The 21133-nt window shown below is 41.2% G+C and overlaps 3 protein-coding genes across 4 annotated transcripts; 2 read left to right on the top strand and 1 right to left on the bottom strand.

Annotated features, from left to right (window-relative positions):
• The first annotated feature begins 48 nt into the window (after positions 1-48).
• On the top strand, positions 49-7890 carry LOC146498668 (uncharacterized). Its single transcript, XM_085138226.1, has 9 exons — positions 49-288; positions 1075-1277; positions 1422-1520; positions 1633-1728; positions 2043-2153; positions 3903-4026; positions 4122-5223; positions 5431-5483; positions 6497-7890. Exons 1-9 carry the CDS (start codon positions 255-257, stop codon positions 7762-7764), a joined length of 3090 nt encoding a protein of 1029 aa, XP_084994352.1. The 5' UTR covers positions 49-254; the 3' UTR covers positions 7765-7890.
• Positions 7880-11570, bottom strand: apex1 (APEX nuclease (multifunctional DNA repair enzyme) 1). Its single transcript, XM_085138236.1, has 5 exons — positions 11485-11570; positions 9759-9888; positions 9485-9648; positions 9211-9403; positions 7880-8844 (listed from the first exon to the last, which is right to left on the bottom strand). The coding sequence occupies exons 2-5, from the start codon at positions 9817-9819 to the stop codon at positions 8330-8332; spliced, it is 933 nt and encodes a 310-aa protein (XP_084994362.1). The 5' UTR covers positions 9820-9888; positions 11485-11570; the 3' UTR covers positions 7880-8329.
• Positions 11571-13229: 1659 nt separating this feature from the next.
• Positions 13230-21133, top strand: osgep (O-sialoglycoprotein endopeptidase). 2 transcript variants are annotated; one of them, XM_085138235.1, is made up of 12 exons: positions 13230-13373; positions 14619-14747; positions 14846-14965; positions 15725-15900; positions 16047-16142; positions 16243-16292; positions 16394-16472; positions 16575-16640; positions 17183-17273; positions 19475-19550; positions 19970-20068; positions 20426-21133. In XM_085138235.1, the coding sequence occupies exons 2-12, from the start codon at positions 14633-14635 to the stop codon at positions 20463-20465; spliced, it is 1008 nt and encodes a 335-aa protein (XP_084994361.1). In that variant the 5' UTR covers positions 13230-13373; positions 14619-14632; the 3' UTR covers positions 20466-21133. The 2 variants fall into 2 exon arrangements, with proteins under 2 accessions (XP_084994361.1, XP_084994359.1); XM_085138233.1 differs by having other exon boundaries at positions 13230-13369.

Below are 21133 nucleotides of genomic sequence, written 5' to 3' on the forward strand. Positions count from 1 at the left end.
ACGTAACGTAAAAAAATATATATATAAAGAAGAAGAAGCCCTTAGCAACAAAAATGCAACATGTATCATGTAAATATGTGTGTTTTTAATATATCATACGTTTTTCCTCTAGCAGCTCGCTTAATTTAGAAAAGAGCTTCCAGTTGGATAACGACCGCGTTCAGAGCTGTGTCTTCCTCTGGCTGTGTGGGTAGTTGTCAAGCTAACAGCTAATAGCAGCTACTCAAACTTTTCAGCACCGATCCGAGAAGAAGATGGATTCAGGGGTTTTAATGGCCACCTCCAGAGGTCGGTTTGTGGAGGAACACTTAACACACTAAAACACATTTTCTAAACAATTAGGAGCAGGTCACAGTTGGGTTAACGCAGACATTTAGGGATTCGTTCCTAGCAAAATTAGCTTAAGTATACAACATACCTTTGAAATTAGCTCTGTATGCTAGCTTATTGTCTTATTCCTTAGTGCTAAGGTTACCTTGACAAATAATTTTACACGCATGTCTTATGAACGTGAATGCTGAATGTACAGACTAGGTAGCAAACATGGGGGAAATGAAGGTAACGGAGTTTGAGAAACATTGTTGTTGTTGAACATTCACTTGGAGGTTGCATTCAAAAACAAAAAGCTCCAGTAGCTAATGAACGAAAACGCTTTTGCTCACTGTGAACTACAGAATATTATTGTCTAACACCACATTTGTTTTATTGATTATACCGTTTTTTATTATTCAATACAAAAAATCACATAATGTCTCGGAAGTAACTGTAAATGATAACTTAAAGTTTACATCCCAAAATCATATATATATTTTACTGTAATGTAATCGTTAACATCACAAGCTAATGTGATTTTCCAATATGGTGTCTATATACAATTTTTGTCCTATTCTCAATTAAATATAAGATGTAAATTATTTGCATACATAATTACATTTCATTGTTATTAATTACATTTTACAGGGCATGCAACCTTTTTTTTTCTTTTTTTTTTAAAAATTGGATAGTCTGAAATGATGGGCTTTTGGTTAAGCATAAATGGAAGTACAGATTTTAGTGGTTTCTTTTTCTTTACAGGTGACTCATTACCTCTGGCATCACTGCGCCTTCTGGTATCTCCTTTGCAGCTTATGACAGCATCAATGTGGCAGGTGCTAAAGAAACAGGACGTGATGAACTACTGGAAGGTGGCAGAGTTTGTCTCATTGGTGGTGGATATGGTCCCTGAGCTGCTAATGTGCAAACACAGGACTCAACTGAACCTAGGGTTAAGAGCTAGAGTGAGTACTAATGCGAGTTATTTAAAAAATAAAAAATAAATAAGGCTTTAGGCTCATCACCCTCATGGATGCAGATAAACTACATGACTAGTAAACTGTGCTGTGAACAAAGGGCTTTTCTACTTATTTTCTTCCCCTCAACAGTATATTCTTGAATTGTGTCGAAATGAAGACCTTGTGAAACCTGAGTTTATCATGCCTTACCTGGACAAGGTTAAATCGCCACACGCCACCCTGGTAGATGTGAGTGTTTATACACATAGATTAAGTTTTCATATTCAGCACACCTGTGTTTGACCCTTAATCTGCTTAGTCATGGCTTTATGAGGAACATAATTTTAAACATGTGTTGCAGATAGAAGCCTCAAAAGAGGAAGATGTTACAGTTACCTTTCTTGAGTTGATTCAGACTCTCCTCAAAGACCCTGAAGAGAGACAAGACTTTTTCACGGTGAGGCAGCATAATTTCGAACCCGTTAAACCAAATGCACCCAATTGTGTTATTTGTAGTGACAGTAAACGTCCTATGAAGCAGATTTCTGTTGTCATTATTGTTATCAAGTTACAATACACCATGTTCTTTATTGTTTACTGTAATTAAGAATGCATGAATGAAAATGCCATAAAAGATAATAATGATGACAGAAACAAAATATCCAAAATGTATTATTTTTAGGGGTTAAAATGTTAAAATAATATATTACACTGCTGCAATGCCTGGGTGTGGTTTTTATTTGGGTTCCAGTAACATTGTTTTTATCACAGGAAGTCTTTCCTGCAGAGTTTGGACCTCAGTATGACCGTGATCTGCAGACGCTGTTTTGGGAGTTCTACTGTCGACTGGCTCAACTGCTGCCTGTTCCTGACGTTGAGCAGGTGAGAGGTGTTGTACTGATAAATACAGTGTGACACTTAACTCCTAAAACTGAGTAACAATAAAATTTGTTCAATAAATTACTATGATTTAGTGAGTCACTATATAGGATTATTGTACTGATGTGGTAATATAAAGGAAGTGTTATATGGAGGTTTCCCACAAAATTACCAAAAAAACCACCCGATTAATTGTATATTTACAGCTATTTGGTACAGCTCTTAAGTTTAATGCAGTTTAATACAGCATATATGAAGCTTCAGTAATTTGAGTCTTTGATGTCAGAAAGTTGGCAATTCTACTTTGTGTTTATTATTACAGTCATGGTGATAGTGATGTATTGAGGTTTTATAGAGATGTGACATTAAGTTGTCTGCCATTTTGGACAATCATGGTGACAATGTAGGATCAAGTGAATAAGGCCCCAGTCAGTCAGGCCTAAAGACCAGTCCACAATCATCTTGTAGCCACTGGTCATGAGGGGAAAAATGAGTGTTCCTGATAGTGATGTGTCGGTCGCGAACGAAACGGCTCTTAGAGCCGACTCTTTGAAGTGAACGACGCGAGCCGGCACTTTATTGGGAGTCGTGTTTTTTTTTTTTTTTTCTTTCTCTCACCCTCTCTCTCTCGCACTTTTTTTCCGCTTCACTCCGCACGCGAGCTTTGTGCTTTGTGCTGGGAAGAGGGGGGAGGGGCGTTAGTTACACTCTCAGTAGCACAGGAACAGAGCGGGAGGGAAAGAGAGAAAGAGAGCCAGGGACAACAACGTCACATTAGAAAGGTATAGTAATCATCTACAACTATTTTCATTTGCGGATGATAAAGGATTCAGAAAGTTTATTCATGCAGGTCCATATGACAGAGAATATGCATCTTCTTTTTGTTTTCATATTTTAATTTATATTGTGTTGTGGTTTGCAGTGTTTTGTGTTGTTTCACTTTAAATTTGTTTAAAAGGAAAAAGCTGAAAATTTAAATAGTTAAAAGCTGAAATGTAAATAGTTGGTTTTTGTATTATATGATTTATTTATTACATTTTATGTGGAGTGAATAAATAAAAGTATATTTACGGTGGCCCCTAGAGACAAAGCACGTACAAACTCCAAAACACGTACAAAACACAACAGAAGTGCTCCAGGATGCTAGGGGGCAGTGTTGAGCTTTGTTACCTAGTGGCTACACAAGCCAGCAAGTACCAACGACCGGATTTGGTGTGTGGTAATAACAGGTAAATGTACATTTTTTTTAAATTATTTGAACATATATGAGTGCCCGTGTATAAACACACAAACAATACACATATGCTTTCAATTGTGTCATTTAAGTGATCTAGGTAGCTCTGCTTTGGAAGTTCAGTTAACGCTAGAAATGTGCTTTGGAATTTGTACGTGATTTTTGGAGTTTGTATGTGCTTTGTCTCTAGGGGTCACTGTATATATTTATATATAAATAAAACCACTTTTTTTTTACATTAGTAATTCTTTTTGTGCATAATTTTATAGTGTTAATACATACTACATTATGCCACTGCTATTAACGTGCCACGTGCATTAGTAACACTGTTTAGGAACTGAGGATTTAGGCCTCTTCATTTATGTAATCACTTGTACTAATAATGCCTGAACTACAGTAAAGGCACATTTTACTTGATAATACCAATGGTTCAGGTTGTTTTTAAGCTTTTTTGACGTTCAAACCTGTGTTTAGGTAATTAATTCAAGTATACTGCATATTTATTACCTTTACCACAGACTGTGTCCTGGCTCAGAGCTGAATCTTCTGCATTGGAGGATTGTGTTCATGCAGCCTGTGAACCTGCAGATCTGAAAAATCTGCTCCAACACCACAAAAACCTTGCGCATTTAGAGCAACATGGTTAGTCACTTCTTGCAATCGCATCAATTGTATTTTACATTTTTGTGCAAACCAGTGGAAGTAACTCATGAATCTACCTCATTCCGTTTGTGCAGTTCCACCTTCAAGTATGGGCGACAGCATCGTTTCCTCACTCTCTGCAGTCCTCCCCAGCAGAGGATCAAAATGTATAGAACAGGCCAACGAGTCAGATCCACCACAGGGTACCAGTGAAGACGCACACACTGTGACATTTGTGGATGACATTGCAGTTGAAATAATCGCAGTGACTGATTATGCAGAGGTTGAATTGGGTCCAAGCACTGATATTGAAGTGCTGATGGGAGAACACTGCTTTGAAGGAAGAGGTGCTAATGCAGTGGCTGAAGATTCATTGGTCACATTTGCTGAAGAGAGAGCCAAGGAAGAGGGGTCTGGTGAAGCAGATGAGAAAGAAAGACAAGAAAAATCAAACGCCCATTCAGAAGTGAACATGGTTGACTCGGCATCCCCTCAGCCTGTAATGCCTGCGGGGCCGCATGACTGCCCTGACTGCGAAAAGAAATTCAAGTTTGCATCTTCACTAATTGCCCACAGAGTCATCCACACCGGGGAGCGCCCTCATCGTTGCAGCGACTGTGGCCGCTGCTTCTCCTTCAGGCAGTCCCTCGACAGACACCGGCACACACACAAAACTGGGCGCAAGTATAACTGCCTCATCTGCGAAAAGACCTTCAACTCCCTGTCAGCACGCACTGAGCACAAGCAAACGCACATGAAAGACTACGTTTACACCTGCCAGCAGTGCAACAAGACATTTAACTGGGAGCTGTCGCTTGCGAGGCATCTAAAAACTCACACTGATGGGCAGACTGCAAACGTGCCTACAGACCGCTGTGAAGATGGGAAAGACTTTGCGATGGCCGAGGCCAACATCAGTGAGGCTAATGTTGAACTCTCTGAACTGCAGTGCCAGGTGCAGGCAGATGATAACTGCAGCCCAGACGGTGAGCAACATAAGGGCAGAGAGCCTCAGGGTCTCATCTCTGAACCTGACAATGATGTCACTACTCCAGTCAAGGTTCGCACAAGTGGGCGCAAACGCAGACCAACCATGAAGATCCAGCTGATAAATTTACAGAAGCAAATGATGACTAAAAGCAGGAAAGAGATCACGAGCGCAAACCCTCCTCCACTGAAGCCTTTGCCTTTAAGCTGGTAAAAACTTGCTTTTGATGCGTCGTGTTTTAGATATGGTTTAGCTAGTTTCAGATTTTGTTGTGGTGGCATGATGCATGCTCTCTGAAACATAACATCCTGTTTTGCTTACACTTTTTATTACAAGTGTAGTTGTACATATGATTGAGTATAAAAATAATGGGAAATCATTTTTGATTAATGTCTCTTTTCTCTTTTATTTTACAGTGCAGAACACTCATATGGGTCACCTGTGGTCTCGTCGAAGGATGCTAATGAGAGCAAGTGTTCTTTAGCATTTTGAAGTTACTGAATCTTTGCACCATTAATACAAAATCCCAGAGAGAACAATTCATAAATAAGATTGAATAGAAAGTTTATTTATATAATATTATAAATGTCAAAGTATTAATAGATGTAGAAATTATAACTTTATTAATATAGCACCTTTTTAAAAACCCAAGCACACTAATAAAGGAATAAAAAATCCATTAAGAAATTGAAATAGTAAAAGAAAGGGCGATCATTAAAAAAAAATCACATAAACGCAAATCTACAAGGGTGTGCATGAGAAGTGATCAAGGAGGTCACTGATTGTGTTAGGATTGGCTCATTGGGCAGGTGATTTCATGGCACAGGGGATCTGACAGCAAAAGCAAGGTCATCTGGAGGTTTATCCTCAACTGTGGAACAACCAGTTCACCTTGTCCTGGTCAATATTCCTGCTGTGTTATCGGTACAGTCTTAAATTAATTTTAAAAACTGTACATGAAGGTAGGATTGATGAAGCCAGTGCGAAGTCAGGCTGCCACATAATGAACTACTTGGAAACAGGAGAGCTTAGTTTTTTAATGCTAGAAAAAAAATTGAATTACTTTGAATTCCAAATAAAATACAGGGGGAAAAAACTCCACCTGACCCCCTCAAAGTCAACTTTTTTTAGCATAAGTATTATATTATGACATATCTAATAAAGCTTCGTCACCTTTGAATCATGTCATTCAGTTTACTTTAACTCAAGGGTTATTTATATAGAGCTGTTCAAAACAAGTCACCTTAATGTGCTTTATATAACTGTCATATGGCATTTAGGGTCACAGGCTAGGCGTATCTGTGGCCTCTTATTGTGCATAGCAGTGAAAATAAGCCTGAAGTACCTTTATTAAACAACAAAAAATATAAAAGCATGTAACTGTTAAAACACAGAAGTTATAACAATTTATCCAACATTGGTTTTGTTTTATTTTTAGTATGTTTTTTTTTTTTTAACTCTCATTTATGATCATTTTGTCAGGTTCTGCAGCAGACAGCTCATCGGCTGCTTTCTCCTGTCCCGAGTGCTCCTTCCATCACTCAGAACAAGCACAGGATCAGCAGCACATCTATGACGTTCACTCCATTGAGATCACTGAGGACAAGTCAGTTCTTCAGGCACTCGCAGATGAAGAGGGAAATTTTAATTGTGCAGACTGCGAGAAAAGCTTCAGGTTCCTTTCCTCACTAAAAGCCCATCAGCGCATCCACACAGGTGAGCAGCCCTTCTCGTGCTCCCAGTGCGGGCGCCATTTCTCTTTCAAACAGTCGCTGGAGAGGCACAAGCAGACACATACCTTGGGACGCCAGTACGAGTGTGTGATCTGCGGGGAAGCCTTCAAGTCCCTGGCTGCTCAGAAAGAGCACAAAAGCACCCACATGGAAAATGGGGAGTACCTGTGTTCAGATTGTGGGCGCGCGTTCACCTGGAAGTCAGCACTGGTGAGGCACCTAAAGACCCACAGCCTGGATGCCGGCAAGTCAGAGGATTCTTACAAATGTCCTCGCTGTGATTTGAGTTTCAGCTGTGCCAGCTACCTCAACAGGCATCTCCAGACTCACCAGGAGGAACGAGTCCATACCTGCAACTGTGGAAAGAGCTTTGCCTACCGAGCAGCTCTTACTGCACACCAGCGTATTCATCAGAAAGAACGGCCACACACGTGCACACAGTGTGGCAAGGGCTTCCTCTACAAGGGAGGTCTTCTGAGCCACATGAAGATCCACTCCAAGGAAATGCCATTCATGTGTTCTTTCTGCGGCAAGAGCTTCAAGAGAGAACGCAACATGAAGAAACACGAGCGCTGCCACACCAGAGAAAACGTTTTCAGCTGCTCACAGTGTGACAAGAGTTTTGTGTACAAGGCAACACTTGTCAGACACGAGCTGACGCATTCAGGTGAGAGGCCGTACCTCTGCTCTGATTGTGGGAAGGGTTTCTTCTCCCACGCCGAGCTTTTGAAGCACGAACGATTCCATACAGGCCACAAGCCCTTCCAGTGTCCCCACTGTGGCAAGAAGTTCACTCAGTCTTGCTACCTTACTATCCATCTGCGTTACCACACCGGAGTCCGACCATACGCCTGCAACGAGTGTGACAAGAGCTTCCTGAGTGCCAACCGCCTGAAAAGACACCAGCGAACACATTCTGGGGAGAAACCTTATGTCTGCGGAGAATGTGGGAAGGGTTTCAGGCAGTCTTATAATCTGAAAATGCATCAGAGGACACACGTCATGAAGTTTCCATAGAAATGATTTTCATTGTATTGACTGCATTTGAATTGTGTTGCAGGTAAAAAACACTGACTAGAAGTTTGTTTGTGTCATCTTGGCTTGAATTCCTCAAATAATAAAAGTAACAAGGTACTATAGAAATTCAGTCTTTTATTGGTAAGTGTGGCAACAGAAACTTTAACCAAGGTTTGGGAAAAAAATGTTTACAACAAGACACGTTATTTTCTTTTAACAGCAGTTGATTCATTTTACACAGTAACAAATATCTAGCAGTTCCTGAAAATTAGCTTACACATTTTGATTATTTAGTGTTGCATTTGTTATAAAATTGTCAAAAGAAATTTGGATCTCATTTAAGGACAGAATTCAGTTACAGGAAGGAAGGGCATTTTATGTAGAGAGGGGGGAAAAGTACAAGAAAGTATGTCCTAAACTACCAAGCTGAAACGCTGATTTCACTATAAGAGTGAGTTTGAGCAGCACATAGAGAAGACACCTCAGAGTGACCGGAGTATACAAGTTGAAACAGACATATGAACAGACTGAAGGTTATGCAAAGCCTGTTGAACTCAGAGTGAGCTTACACAGCTATGTGCAGAGTGATAGGGCAGTGGTCGCTCCCCATCGCCTTGTTGCGGATCTTGCTGTCGCACAAGCCCGGCAGCAGGGAGGACGACAGCACAAAGTAGTCGAGCCTCCAGCCCACGTTCTTTGAGCGGGCGTTCATCATGTAGGTCCAGAAGGTGTAGGCGTTGGTCTGCTCGGGGTAGAGCTCGCGGAAGCTGTCGACAAAACCTGCCGCCAGTAGCTGGCTGAAGCCTTCGCGCTCCTCGGGGGTGAAGCCGGCATTTTTCTTGTTCCCCTTGGGGTTCTTCAGATCGATCTCCTGGTGAGCAACGTTGAGATCTCCACACAGCACCAGGGGCTTCTGCATGTCTAGCTCACTCAGGTACGCCCGGAAGTCCACGTCCCAGGTTTTGCGGTAATCGAGGCGAACAAGGCCTCTGCTAGCGTTTGGCACATATACCGTCACCAGGTAGAAGCTGGGAAACTCGGCAGTGATGACACGGCCCTCCTTATCGTGCTCTTCTTTGCCTAGAATATTAGTCAGAATTAAGTCAGCTGCTTCACCAGTACTTAAACTGTTTGTATAGGTTTAATGTGTTGGTAAAGCATACTAAAAATGTCTCTGTTGGTTTCATCTAAAATACTGATAAGGCAAAAACAGTTTTTCAACAGCAGGAATCTGGTAATCACACAATGTGCTCATTATGGGAGGACCTAAACTACCAATGGGGCTTCATGCTAAACAGTCCCTATTTGCTGTTATCCACTACTAATTTCAAATAATCATTTACTTCAAACATAGAAGATTACACATCTTTAAAATGTTGCTGTACATGTTTTTTGCCATTTCTAGGCACCATAAATAACTAAGCAGAACACAAAGTTCCCCCTTACCAATTCCATAGGTCACTTTGATGGGTTCAGTCTTGCAGAGCATAGCCACCCCACTGTAACCCTCCTTGTCACCTGATGCAGCCCAGTACTTGTGAGGGTACTCAGGCATTGAGGTGATTTCAGCAGGGAGGGCTTTCTCTGCACACTTTGTCTCCTGTAGGCATAAAATGTCTGGATCCTCCTCTCGCACCCACTGGGAAAAGACAAATGTGCTTGTTAGTATCAGTCAGTCTCAAAACTAGCTAATTAATGCTTCTCCAGACAGCAAACTCACATCCAGGCCCTTCTTTTTAACCCAGGCCCTCAGCCCATCCACATTCCACGACGTGATCTTCATGTTTGCGTTGCGTCCATCTTTGCTGGTCATTTTGTCAGGAGGGTCATCATACAGTATCGGAGCCTCTGGTTCCTTGGCTGCCTTTGCTTTCTTTGAAGGAGCTGTGAAATGAAAGACAAATAGCACAGGGTTGGATAATAGATGATGTTGGAAAATCTATCTATAGTAAAGGAAAAATCCATTTCAGTTCATCAGGGCATGCTGGTAGTACCAGAGGCGGTGTCATTTTCTCCTTCCGCAGCTGCCTCTTCTGCCTTCTTGCCCCTCTTCATACTTGAACTCACTCGGACGGCAAGCACACCTCGCAGACACACAACACGCACACAACACCACAGGTACCGCTGAAAAACAAGAACCATTTAAGTAATGCATCTGTTCAGTGCATAAAGGTCAAATGCTGCACCAGTATGCAGGACACACAGGAAGGAATCTCATACATAATAGAAAACTAAATCTCAACATTGAGGATTTGTTGCGTTTCCACTTTTATGTCTTTGTGTACACGTAATCAGTGTTTTAAAATGTAACCCACAGCAGTCTGAAACAATCATCCTGTGTTCTGGATAATTGCGACCAGCTCTTTTCTGAATCAAGACAAATTCAGAAAATCAGCGTTAGTTCAAGTTTTAATTCAAATAAATTAAAACTCGATTGATTTAGCAGAGCATTTATATAAGTTGTTTGGCTGAATACAGAGCTGTAAATGTGATTAAGGCCAACAAACTAGAAACGGAAATTAAAGAAAAAACAATAGAAGGAAATGGAAAAGGTTTCAACACTGTAAAGGTAGCAGGTACACCAGAGATGTCTTGAAGAAATTTCACCAGTATGATCGGCAGTAAGCAGCACAGTGGCAATGTGGTTAGCACTGTTGCCGCACAGCAAGAAGGTCCTGAGTTCAATTCCACCATCAGTCTTTCTGTGTGGAGTTTGCATGTTCTCCCCGTGTTTGCATGGGTTCCCTCCGGCTTCCTCTCACCGTCCAAAGACATGCAGCTTGGGGATAGGTTAATTGGATAATCCAAATTGCCACTAGGTGTGAATGTGCTAGTGAATGCGAGTGCGAATGGTTGTCTGTCCCTGTGTGTTGGCCCTGCGACAGACTGGCGACCTGTCCAGGGTGTACCCCGCCTCTCACCCTATGACAGCTGGGATAGGCTCCAGCGCCCCCCCGCGACCCTGAAAAGGATAAGCTGGATGGATGGATGATCGGCAGTTGTTGACTTATATTATTATATTCAAAGATGCTCAGGGTTACATTCAAAACCTTGCGGAGCGTCTTAACTACATCTGAAATATATTATTAATAAAAGTAACTAATACTGGACAGATGCTGCTGATATCAATGTTTATGTTTGACAGTTAACATTTTGGATAAAATTAAGTCCTCCTATCGCATAAACATACATAAAACGAAAATAAGCGAACATAAACACAGTGCAGAGGAGCAATAAATACGTACAGTAAGCTTTTCTAGTTCTCTCTGTCTGTATGCCGAGAATTAGACTTACAATGGCCGACTTCAATGTGACTATTTACATCCTAATCACATTTTCTGACAAAGCGGAAGCGAGATTAGCTTTTATTTCAGTGCAAGTCTCTGGTTGAGTGCTTTAAATTCAACACATTGTAGAAATTGGCGACCACCTGATGTAAAATTAATGCATGCATATAATTTAACAGCAACAGAATGAGCTATTAGGAAGTTTACCATGTTAAACAATACGTTTAGCTAACAGCAGACTGTGCTACCGCTAGCTTTTTCTCTCTGACAAAGAAAGCAGGCGGCCTACGCCGAGAATGAATGGAGAATAAGCAGCCAGCTAACAAGCTTTCCTCCGAGCTTATCTGATTATCAACGAATGCAAATGCGCTGAGAATAATTAGCGTCTTCACTTCAAACACGTTTCGGGGAAAAGACATGCAAATAACCTTACTTGCACTTTTACAACAGGATGTAAAGCCCAGACAACCGCTGCTTCCCAGGCACTCCCCCCCAAACACACACACAGCACACGCGCCACAGCACTAGTGATGGGTCATTCGCGAACGAAATGGCTCTTAGAGCCGACTCTTTGACGTGAACGACGCGAGCCGGCTCCTTATAGCGAGCCGTCACGTGGGTTTTTTTTTTTTTCTCTCACCTTCTCTCTCGCACTTTTTTCCGCTTCACTCCACACGCGAGCCTTGTGCTTTATGCTGGGAAGAGGGGGGAGGGGCGGTAGTTACACTCAGTAGCACAGGAACAGACACAGAGGGAGAGAGAGAGCAAGAGAGCCAGGGACAACAACGTCACATTAGAAAGGTATAGTAATCATCCACAACTATTTTCGGTTGCAGATGATAAAGGATTCAGAAAGTTTATTCATGCAGGTCCATATGACAGAATATGTATCTTCTTTTTGTTTTCATATTTTAATTTATATTTAATTGTGTTGTGGTTTGCAGTGTTTTGTGTTGTTTCACTTTAAATTTGTAAAAGGAAAAAGCTGAAAATTTAAATAGTTAAAATTTGAAATGTGAATAGTTGATTTTTGTATTATGATTTATTTATTACATTTTATGTGGAGTGAATAAATAAAAGTATATTTACGGTGGCCCCTCGAGACAAAGCACATACAAACTTCAAATCACGTACAAACTCAGAAGCACGTAAAAACACGTACAAACGCCGAAGCACGTAAAAAGATGTACAAACTCCGAAGCACGTAAAAAGATGTACAAACTCCGAAGCACGTAAAAACACGTACAAACTCCGAAGCACGTAAAAAGATGTACAAACTCCGAAGCACGTAAAAACACGTACAAACTCCGAAGCACGTAAAAACACGTACAAACTCCGAAGCATGTAAAAAGATGTACAAACTCCGAAGCACGTAAAAACACGTACAAACTCCGAAGCACGTAAAAACACGTACAAACTCCGAAGCATGTAAAAACTCAAAACACGTACAAAAGACAACAGAAGTTCTCCAGGATGCTAGGGCGCAGTGTTGAGCTTTTGTTACCTAGTGGCTACACAAGCCAGCAAGTACCAACGACCAGATCTGGTTTGTGGTAGTAACAGGTAAATTAACTTTTTTTTATTTTTTATTATTTGAATATATATGAGTGCTTGTGTATAAATACACAAACAATACACACATGCTTTCAATTGTGTAATTTAAGTGATCTAGTAGCTCTGCTTTGGAAGTTCAGTTCATGCTAGAAATGTGTGATTTGGAGTTTGTACGTGTTTTGTCTCTAGGGGCCACCGCATATATTTATATATAAACATATATAAATAAAACCACTTTTTTTATGTTAGTAATTCCTTTTGTGCATAATTTTATATTATTGTTAATAATAAATAAATTAAAGCAACAAAACAACCTGAAGAGCCGGTTCGGAGCCGAAAGAGCCGGCTCTTTTTAGTGAGCCGAACCGAAAGAGCCGGATCTCTAAAAAGAGCCGGAAATCCCATCACTACACAGCACAGCTAAGACTTCTGTCCATGTGCTTTACTGAACTACTGACTGTCTAAACACATGCCTGAAAATTACCGAGAAATATTCCACATTTGTATGTCTTCTTGAAAAATAAATACGTACTTGCTGCTATAATGTACACAATGTATTACCGTGGCATGTTAGTTAAGTAAGGCTCTGTTTTTACGGTGTCTTATGTTAAGGCAAAATGTGTACCTACCAGTGTTTGGGTCCTCTGGGCTTCGTTATGGAGGAGCTGAGCTACGGAAATTAGCCCAGCCAGTTAGGTTTACGTGCGTAAAAGTTAAAGTGATATGAATTAAGATTAATGTGACCTACCGAAGAATTTTAAAAAGTAGGTAAATACATTTTGTTTTTAAAACCGCATCACCATAAATTTACTTTTGGAAAAAAGTCGGTCTGTTCTCTGGCGGTTAGCATAGGAGCTAATTAGACAGCTATCAGGATGCTTATGCTTTGGTTCTTTTACGTATTGATTGTCCAAACGTTTAATGTGGAAATATGTAGGTTAAAGGTGTATTATCAGGGTTAATAAAAATGCGCGCAATAACATGTTATCTGCATAAAAATGTTTGCTGCTAAATAATTTGAATCTTTAATTTTGGTGTTGATTGTATTTGTGTTGTGGTCAAGTCAAGTGGCTTAGGACCATATAATAATAAATATGTGCGTGATGAAAGTTGCGTGCTGCCCAACTTTATATGCTCGTATGGGTGTGACCCTTTCACGCCTTTGATTTTTTCCGTTTTGTACATAACTGTTTTTGGGGCAAATAAAATGCAAGTAGGGATTAAAACCGCAGAATTAATGATTACCGGTGCTGGAAATACTAGCGCTTGATGCAGTGTTTTGATTTTGTTGCCACGGGTACCCACAAAGCAATACGCGAAAGTCACGTGGTCTGTCAATCTCTATTGTTATTTCAACCATGCGCAGCGCAACAACAGACAGAACAGAACGATACAGACACAAGACAGTGCAGACACAACAGTGCAATAGAAAAGGGATGACAGTGGGTTGTGCAAAAAGTAACTTGATGTATGAAGGTGTGTGTATGAGATTGTGCAGATGAGTGCTTGAGGTAGTTACGTGTATGAAGGTGTGTATGCGTGTGTGTGTGTGTGTGTATGCGTGTGTCAGTCCAGTCACTGAGTGTTCTGGCGGCTTGGGGGAAGAAACTTTTTTGCAGTTTTGTAGTGAGAGCCCGAATGCTCCGGTACCTCTTGCCAGAAGGCTGCAGGCAGGGTAAAGAATGTGTGTGAAGGGTGCATGGGGTCCTCCACAATGCTGGTGGCTTTGTGGATGCAGTGGGTGTGATGAGTGTCTGTGCTGGAGGGAAGACAGGTTCCAATGATCTTCTCATCTTTTCTCACTATCCGTTGTAGGGTATTGCGATCTGATACGGTGCAGTTACCATACCAGACATATTTAGATATGTGGATGTACAGTCCAAAATTTTCTAGTATAATCTGATTTAGTTTTATTGTGCCTTTTTCTTGCCTGTAATAGACTTCTAAGAGAGATGAAGGGTTTAAATGAAAAGACACTATAACAACACAGTGACTTCCTTCTTTCTGAAACAGTTTTTTCTGCAGCCATGACTGTAGTGATTGGATTTGAGGGCAGTGCCAATAAGATCGGCATAGGCATAATCAGGGATGGGGAAGTGCTTTCCAACCCCAGACGGACTTACATTACACCTCCGGGTCAAGGTAAGTTAGAGTTCCTCTAAGATATTAATGATAACTCCAACATACTGCTTATATGAAAATCTGTTAGTTGACTGCATGCTTTTTTTTTTATATCTCAGGGTTCCTGCCAAGTGACACAGCCAGACACCACCGTGCTGTCATACTAACCGTCCTGAAGGAGGCGCTGGAGCAAGCGGGGCTAAAACCTGCAGACATCGACTGTGTGGCATACACCAAAGGTAATATAAAAGATTTTAACTTTTCAGATGTCTGTCAAAAATTGATCCAAACATGTTCTCATCAAATAAGGGTCATAGTGATTTTAAATAACTGAGTTGATTGTTTGTTAACAAACAAACGTTAGTTTTATATTGTAAGTTACTCAAAAATGTCACTAATTTCTGTGTGCCATTAAAGTTCAGACCTTCGTTAATGAAGAGCTCCCAGTCAGAAAAAGGATAGCTTAAAGAGATGGGGGATTTTTCCTAATAAACAAGCCAAAGAACATTTGTCAAGCTCCACAGTTTATAAAGAAAATGGATCATGTCAAAATTTCTCTTATTTGTCCTTCCTTTGACAACTATGACAATTATTAAGGCCTGCTTTAAGAAACACATGCTTATCTGACTTACATCTTACATATTGTTTTTTTTTTTTTTAACTATGACAGAGAGAATATAGCTTAGGGCTATAGCAGCTTTAGACTCTAAGAACATAACTAATGGAGGGTTCAAAACCACCTGATCCAGCCCTAGTTATCAACTATAACAAAAAGTAAGTTTAATCAGACCCTGAGAAGTCTGAGAGCTGAAGGCTCTGGCTCCCATTCTATTTTTATAAACTCTAGGAACTTAAATTAAGCCTGCAATCTGAGAGCAAAGTGCTCTGTAGGAATATTATTGTACTAAAAGGTCTTTAAGATATGAATTGAAATAAAGGGACTGTGATTCTTGACTGATGTCTGTAGAAGACCAAACCAATAAGTTGTTCTCCTTCAGGTCCTGGTATGGGTGCACCCTTGGTGACGGTGGCTCTAGTGGCACGCACAGTTTCACAGCTTTGGGGAAAGCCGCTGCTCGGTGTGAACCACTGTATCGGACACATAGAGATGGGACGACTTATCACCAAAGCCAACAACCCCACCGTGCTTTATGTTAGTGGGGGCAATACACAGGTTGGTTCCTCCCTGTAAGCCTCATGCAGAGCTTTTTGGCACAGAACATCTGCACTGCATTTTCTGATGAGCAGCTGTCAGCTAAACAGCAGTGTATTTGAAGTAGAAATGCAGTTTGAGTTTTGTTCATCCTGAATTTTGTGCAGGTTATTGCATATTCAGAGCGGCGGTACCGAATATTTGGGGAGACCATCGACATTGCAGTCGGCAACTGTTTAGACAGGTTTGCCAGAGTTATTAAGGTTTGTGTCATACTTCTCAACATGAAACCATCAAGTTGCATTTCACTTAGTGCAACAGATGTGTAATCATACTTCTGTATGAAACCATTTCTACACTCAGATTTCCAATGATCCAAGTCCAGGCTACAACATAGAGCAGATGGCCAAAAAGTGAGTGAGATCACTGAATAGTTGTGAATATTTAGTGTTCTTTATGTCTTTTAATGTTTTTTATGTTTATTCTAAACTTTGCGTTCTCTCCACATTGCCAGAGGGAGTCAGTATGTGGAGCTGCCATATACAGTAAAGGGCATGGATGTGTCCTTTTCTGGCATTTTGTCCTACATTGAAGTAAGTCCTTTGCTCTTCTGTAAAGTTGGTTGTGTCATATTGATTGAGTTATCTCAAGGCTACTTTTGGTTTACGTTCTTTACATTTATATTCCTTCCACAGGACGCTGCTCATAAGATGCTGAGCTCTGGTCAGTGTACAGCAGAAGACCTCTGTTTCTCACTTCAGGTACAGCATAGCGCCTTTATACACACGAAAGTCAGAAAGTTCATATTTGATCCAGTTACCTTTGGTGTTGCAGTGTAGTTATCCTCTGATAAAACACCTTAAAGGAGTTTTTCTCATTTACTTTATAAGATTGTCAGAACATATTTCTGAAACAAAAATGCTCCTTCTCATTTCAAGTGCAACTGGAGCTTATCTCTGGCAGCTGGTTCACCAGGTTTTGTACATTGTATGATTTACTGAAAAGTGTGATTCAGTTTGTTTAAGAAAGCTTGTTCTTTTTTTATTTTAGTTAATTTTATCAATTAGTTTTAGCGAGAGTTACGAGAGTTTTAGCTAATAGATTAATTACATTTTTATTACTGAAATGATCAGTTGAAAGCAGCACATTATTTGAATTGTTTAAGATGCAATTAAAGCATACTGGATTATCAAAATATTTACCTCTTGAATTTCTGTTAATCAACTACTTGTTGCAGCCCTGATTGGTGTGTTGGCATCAGTGATGTCAGTATTTCCCATTAGTAATGCTTCTGTCTTTGCAGGAGACATTGTTCTCCATGCTGGTGGAGATCACAGAAAGAGCAATGGCTCACTGTGGCTCCCAGGAAGTGCTGATTGTCGGGGGCGTTGGCTGTAAGTATATCTGAAATGCTGCAGCTTATTCTAAAATATTAAAGCAAATATGCTGAAGCATTTAAGTTTTTGCAGTCATTTTGTGTGGGCTATTTTTACTGTTATGAAATGCTTTGCAATCAGAGTGTAAGGCTCGATTTTATCTGTAAAGAAACGGGAACACCAGTTTTCTTCTGTGTAAAATCCAACAGAATAAAATGACTTCCCACAAGCAGTAAAGCTGTCTACATGAACTTCAGCAATTCTAATGATTATACTCTACAGCGACGGGATACTGTCATTGCCTATCCCTAGCCTGGTTGAGGAGTTTAAATGTGCAGAAGTGAGGCCTGAGATGTCACTCATGGACTCCCACGACCCCATAGTGAGAGGCACTGCTCCCACCCTAGCAACGGGGAGGAAGTGGACCCCAGCCACATCTGTGCTACAGGCGAAATCCGCTCTTCGGCATCGTGACGTGGTGGGTCACGTCCAACAGGGCAGAGGAGGATTTGGTCTTGGTGCAGTAATACCTCGGTGGCAAAAGGCATCTGTAACCGAACGTCAAAAAATGATGGTGGAGGAGGTGTGTCGTCAGGAGGAAACAGCCAGACATGCCAGAGCCGTGGCACTGGCCAAACAGCTGGGAGTGTGGAAAAGAGAAAATTCTCATGGAGTGAAATCTGGGGCATGGAGTCTAATAGACTAAGTTTCATCATCCGAGCGACATACAATGCGCTAATTTCCCCAATAAATCTGCAGCTGTGATTTGGAAAAACAGGATGCCCCCTGGAAGGGGGTACAGGATGCACATCTTGGTTGGTTGTAGGACTAGCCTTACTCAGGGCAGATACACATGGAGACACAACCAGGTTCTCAGGTGTCTAGCCGAGAAAGTTGAGTGCAAAAGAAAATCCATCAACACTCAACCTTTCACGAACCAAGAGGAGCGTCAGTTTTCATCAACATTTGTCCGGGAAGGAGACAAGCCGAGGACGAGCCCTTCAACCCAGACCTGAGCCCGCTGAAGGTTGACAGGGATTGGCAGATGCAAGTGGACTTGGATCAGAGGCTAATTTTTCCCACAGAGATCATAACTTTGCGACCAGACCTCATCCTTTGGTCTAACTCCCAAAAATTTGCGTATGTCATTGAGCTGACGTTACCATGGGAGGAAGCAATTGAGGATGCATTTGAGCGTAAGAAGCTGTGGTATGCCAACTTGGCAGCTGAGGCAGAAGACAGAGGCTGGAAGATCAAGGTGCGCCTGGTGGAAGTGGGGTGCCGGGGCTTTGTTGCCAGCACAACAGCAAAGCTGCTTAGAGAGATTGGGATCAGAGGACAGGCACAACGGGAGGCTATAAGAGAACTAGCTAACACTGCTCAGAGGACCAGTCACTGGCTATGGTTAAAAAGGGCTGACATCACTTGGGCAGCTAAGGCAGTCAGCTAACCGCGAGAGAAAAGAAATATTACGCTCTTCTCCCCTCTGCTTTCTTCCCTTTTCTGGGATGCAGTGGGGAGGTAGAGCGTTCAGCCCGATCCGGCAGGGAGGTGTGAGAAGCCAGATCGGGCGCCCCCCTTCCGGCTCTCCTCTCTGCTCTCTCCTATCTTGTCCCTTTTGTCTTACTTCTCTCTATCACAGTTTCTATCCCTTTGAAGAGGTTAGGCTCCATAAATGCTAAAGAGGTAAGTATTATTTCTCAGTTGCAGTGAATAGATAGAAAATAGACTGTAGGAAACTAAACAGAAGAAAGAAGAAGAGAATCAACCCTGGCAGGGCCTACTTGGATGAGGGTGTCTAGTGATAATGGCTGAAACACTCGATGAATCAGATCTCTAATCCCTAAACCTAACCAAGGAAGGAAATGGCAGATTAGCCTGGGTAAAAGACCGGAAGTTGAGGCACACAACGATGCGTGCAGCTGACAAAGTTTCTGGGCTGCCTTTCCACATAACAGCCATCCCTCAAGAGTCTCTCCATCTAAAGCAATGCATTATTATCAGGGACTGTAACATCTAGTCCTTCTTACTGATTCCAAGGTTCTGTTGTTTGTTGTTTCTAATTACTGTTTGTTTATGTACTTATTGTTACAGTCACACAGGAATGCCTTGGATCCCTTAAAGTCTAAGCCCATTTTTGAAACTCCTCTGTTTACTGTTGCTATGAATGGAAATGAGTTCACACTCAGAAATGTGTTTATCTCATGTTCCAACCACAGGTAATCTGCGTCTGCAGGAGATGATGGGAGTGATGTGTAAGGAGAGAGGAGCAAAGCTGTTTGCCACAGATGAAAGGTAACCCAGTCTGCCCAACACTCAGATCCTTCACTTTCATTTCCATTGAAACTTCACTAGAATTAGTTTCACTTTTACACGCACGAGCAGCATACTCGTGACCGAGTACAGCATGCTCTCACCCACCCTAATTTTAAGAGTCAATGTGTTTGTTATTTTCAAAGCTCTGTGAATTCCAGGTACCGTACAGTCATGAAATTTCCTAGCTGATTCCACAGTCAACTGTGGAATCAGGCAGATGAGCAAATACTTTTGGTTATAAAGTGTACCATTCATAGCCACAAAAACATCTGATATATGAAGCTGTTCTTGTGTGAACACATGCAATGGAGCTCTTCATTGTGACTTTTTCAATTGGTGTGACAGGATGTTGATCTGTCTGAAAGATCCAGATGACAAAGATCAGTTTGTTGCCACAGATTTTGCATTGACAATGGAGCGATGATCGCTCAGGCCGGCTGGGAGATGTTTCGGTCTGGTCAGGTGACAGAGCTAGAAGACTCATGGATCACACAAAGGTAAGGCTTCATAGACCTTTTCAGTTGTGATTTAATAACCCACCATAGAATCACATTTATGTCCCTTACTCATTATAGGTCGATTATATGTCTGTATGAGTTAAAGTGGCTGTTGGGTTTAAAAGTTGGTAATCCTGGGTTCAAATCCCAGCAGTGCCTGATTCGTAGTGTTTGTTGTCATTGTTAACAGAAGGTAGATTTCCACAATTTCATGTACAATGACAATAAAGGGCTCTTCTATTCTAAAAAAAAAAGTTGGTAATCCTGACTCTAGGATGGAAAAATGCATTCTTATTGTGTTTGTGTTCATATTGCTGTGCTTGCAGTAAATGACCGTGGGTTTCTCTCCTGTTGCAGGTATAGAACAGATGAGGTGGAGGTGACATGGCGAGACTAACTGCAGCACCATCATTTTGTGGTCTGTTGTGACACATTTAGCGTGGTACACCAGGCCTTGACCATAACACGGCAGCTCCACAGATTACTTTTCTGTACATCCAAAACCTGATCTCATCACATGTTTGAAAAACTATTCAAACACGTCCAAGAGAGACACTGCTGTAACATGGTCCTTCATGAAAAATGTCTCAAATGTTCAGACTGTAAATTAGTTTAGTTCCTGAGCTATGCTACGCAGCTTCACTGGTTAAGGCCTTTACACGCCAACAACAACAAAAAATGCAGACTATTAACCAGGAAGACTTCAAGTTTCCATTTTGAAGGGTTTATCCAGACAGATATTTGATATTAAAGGAGCTGGTTTCATATTTTTAGTGCCTGACTAACATTTAAACAACTCACACACAGAGCTCGGTGTTGGATTGTATAAAGGAGCTTTGAGTAGCTTTGTATTACCAAAAAATTTTACTTTTCTTAAAATTTCCACCTTTGTAACTTTAGGTTCTGGAGATGTACCCGCGGAGGCCCTCTCCCAGAACTTGCTAGTATAATTTCTTATGTACAGTTACAACAGAAAGTTTCTCATGAAATAAGTGAGATTTTCAACCCTGTGAGGCTGCCAGCAGTAAATGACAATTTGTGTTGAAATAAAGATGATTAACAGAT

Source organism: Neolamprologus multifasciatus, chromosome 17 (assembly GCF_963576455.1).
Source record: "Neolamprologus multifasciatus chromosome 17, fNeoMul1.2, whole genome shotgun sequence".
Taxonomy (NCBI): domain Eukaryota; kingdom Metazoa; phylum Chordata; class Actinopteri; order Cichliformes; family Cichlidae; genus Neolamprologus; species Neolamprologus multifasciatus.

Excerpts from the sequence above, each read along its gene's own strand:
- apex1 (XM_085138236.1), bottom strand. The coding sequence starts at position 9,819 with ATGAAGAGGGGCAAGAAGGCAGAAGAGGCAGCTGCGGAAGGAGAAAAT. Across the intron at positions 9,649-9,758 it reads AGAAAATGACACCGCCTCTG|CTCCTTCAAAGAAAGCAAAG; the intron begins GTACTACCAGCA and ends TTCATTTCACAG. Across the intron at positions 8,845-9,210 it reads CAAAGTGACCTATGGAATTG|GCAAAGAAGAGCACGATAAG; the intron begins GTAAGGGGGAAC and ends CTAATATTCTAG.
- LOC146498668 (XM_085138226.1), top strand. The coding sequence starts at position 255 with ATGGATTCAGGGGTTTTAATGGCCACCTCCAGAG. Across the intron at positions 1,521-1,632 it reads CACACGCCACCCTGGTAGAT|ATAGAAGCCTCAAAAGAGGA; the intron begins GTGAGTGTTTAT and ends CATGTGTTGCAG. Across the intron at positions 4,027-4,121 it reads TGCGCATTTAGAGCAACATG|TTCCACCTTCAAGTATGGGC; the intron begins GTTAGTCACTTC and ends CCGTTTGTGCAG.
- osgep (XM_085138235.1), top strand. The coding sequence starts at position 14,633 with ATGACTGTAGTGATTGGATTTGAGGGCAGTGCCAATAAGATCGGCATA. Across the intron at positions 14,966-15,724 it reads CTGTGTGGCATACACCAAAG|GTCCTGGTATGGGTGCACCC; the intron begins GTAATATAAAAG and ends GTTCTCCTTCAG. Across the intron at positions 19,551-19,969 it reads CTGTTTGCCACAGATGAAAG|ATTTTGCATTGACAATGGAG; the intron begins GTAACCCAGTCT and ends TTGTTGCCACAG.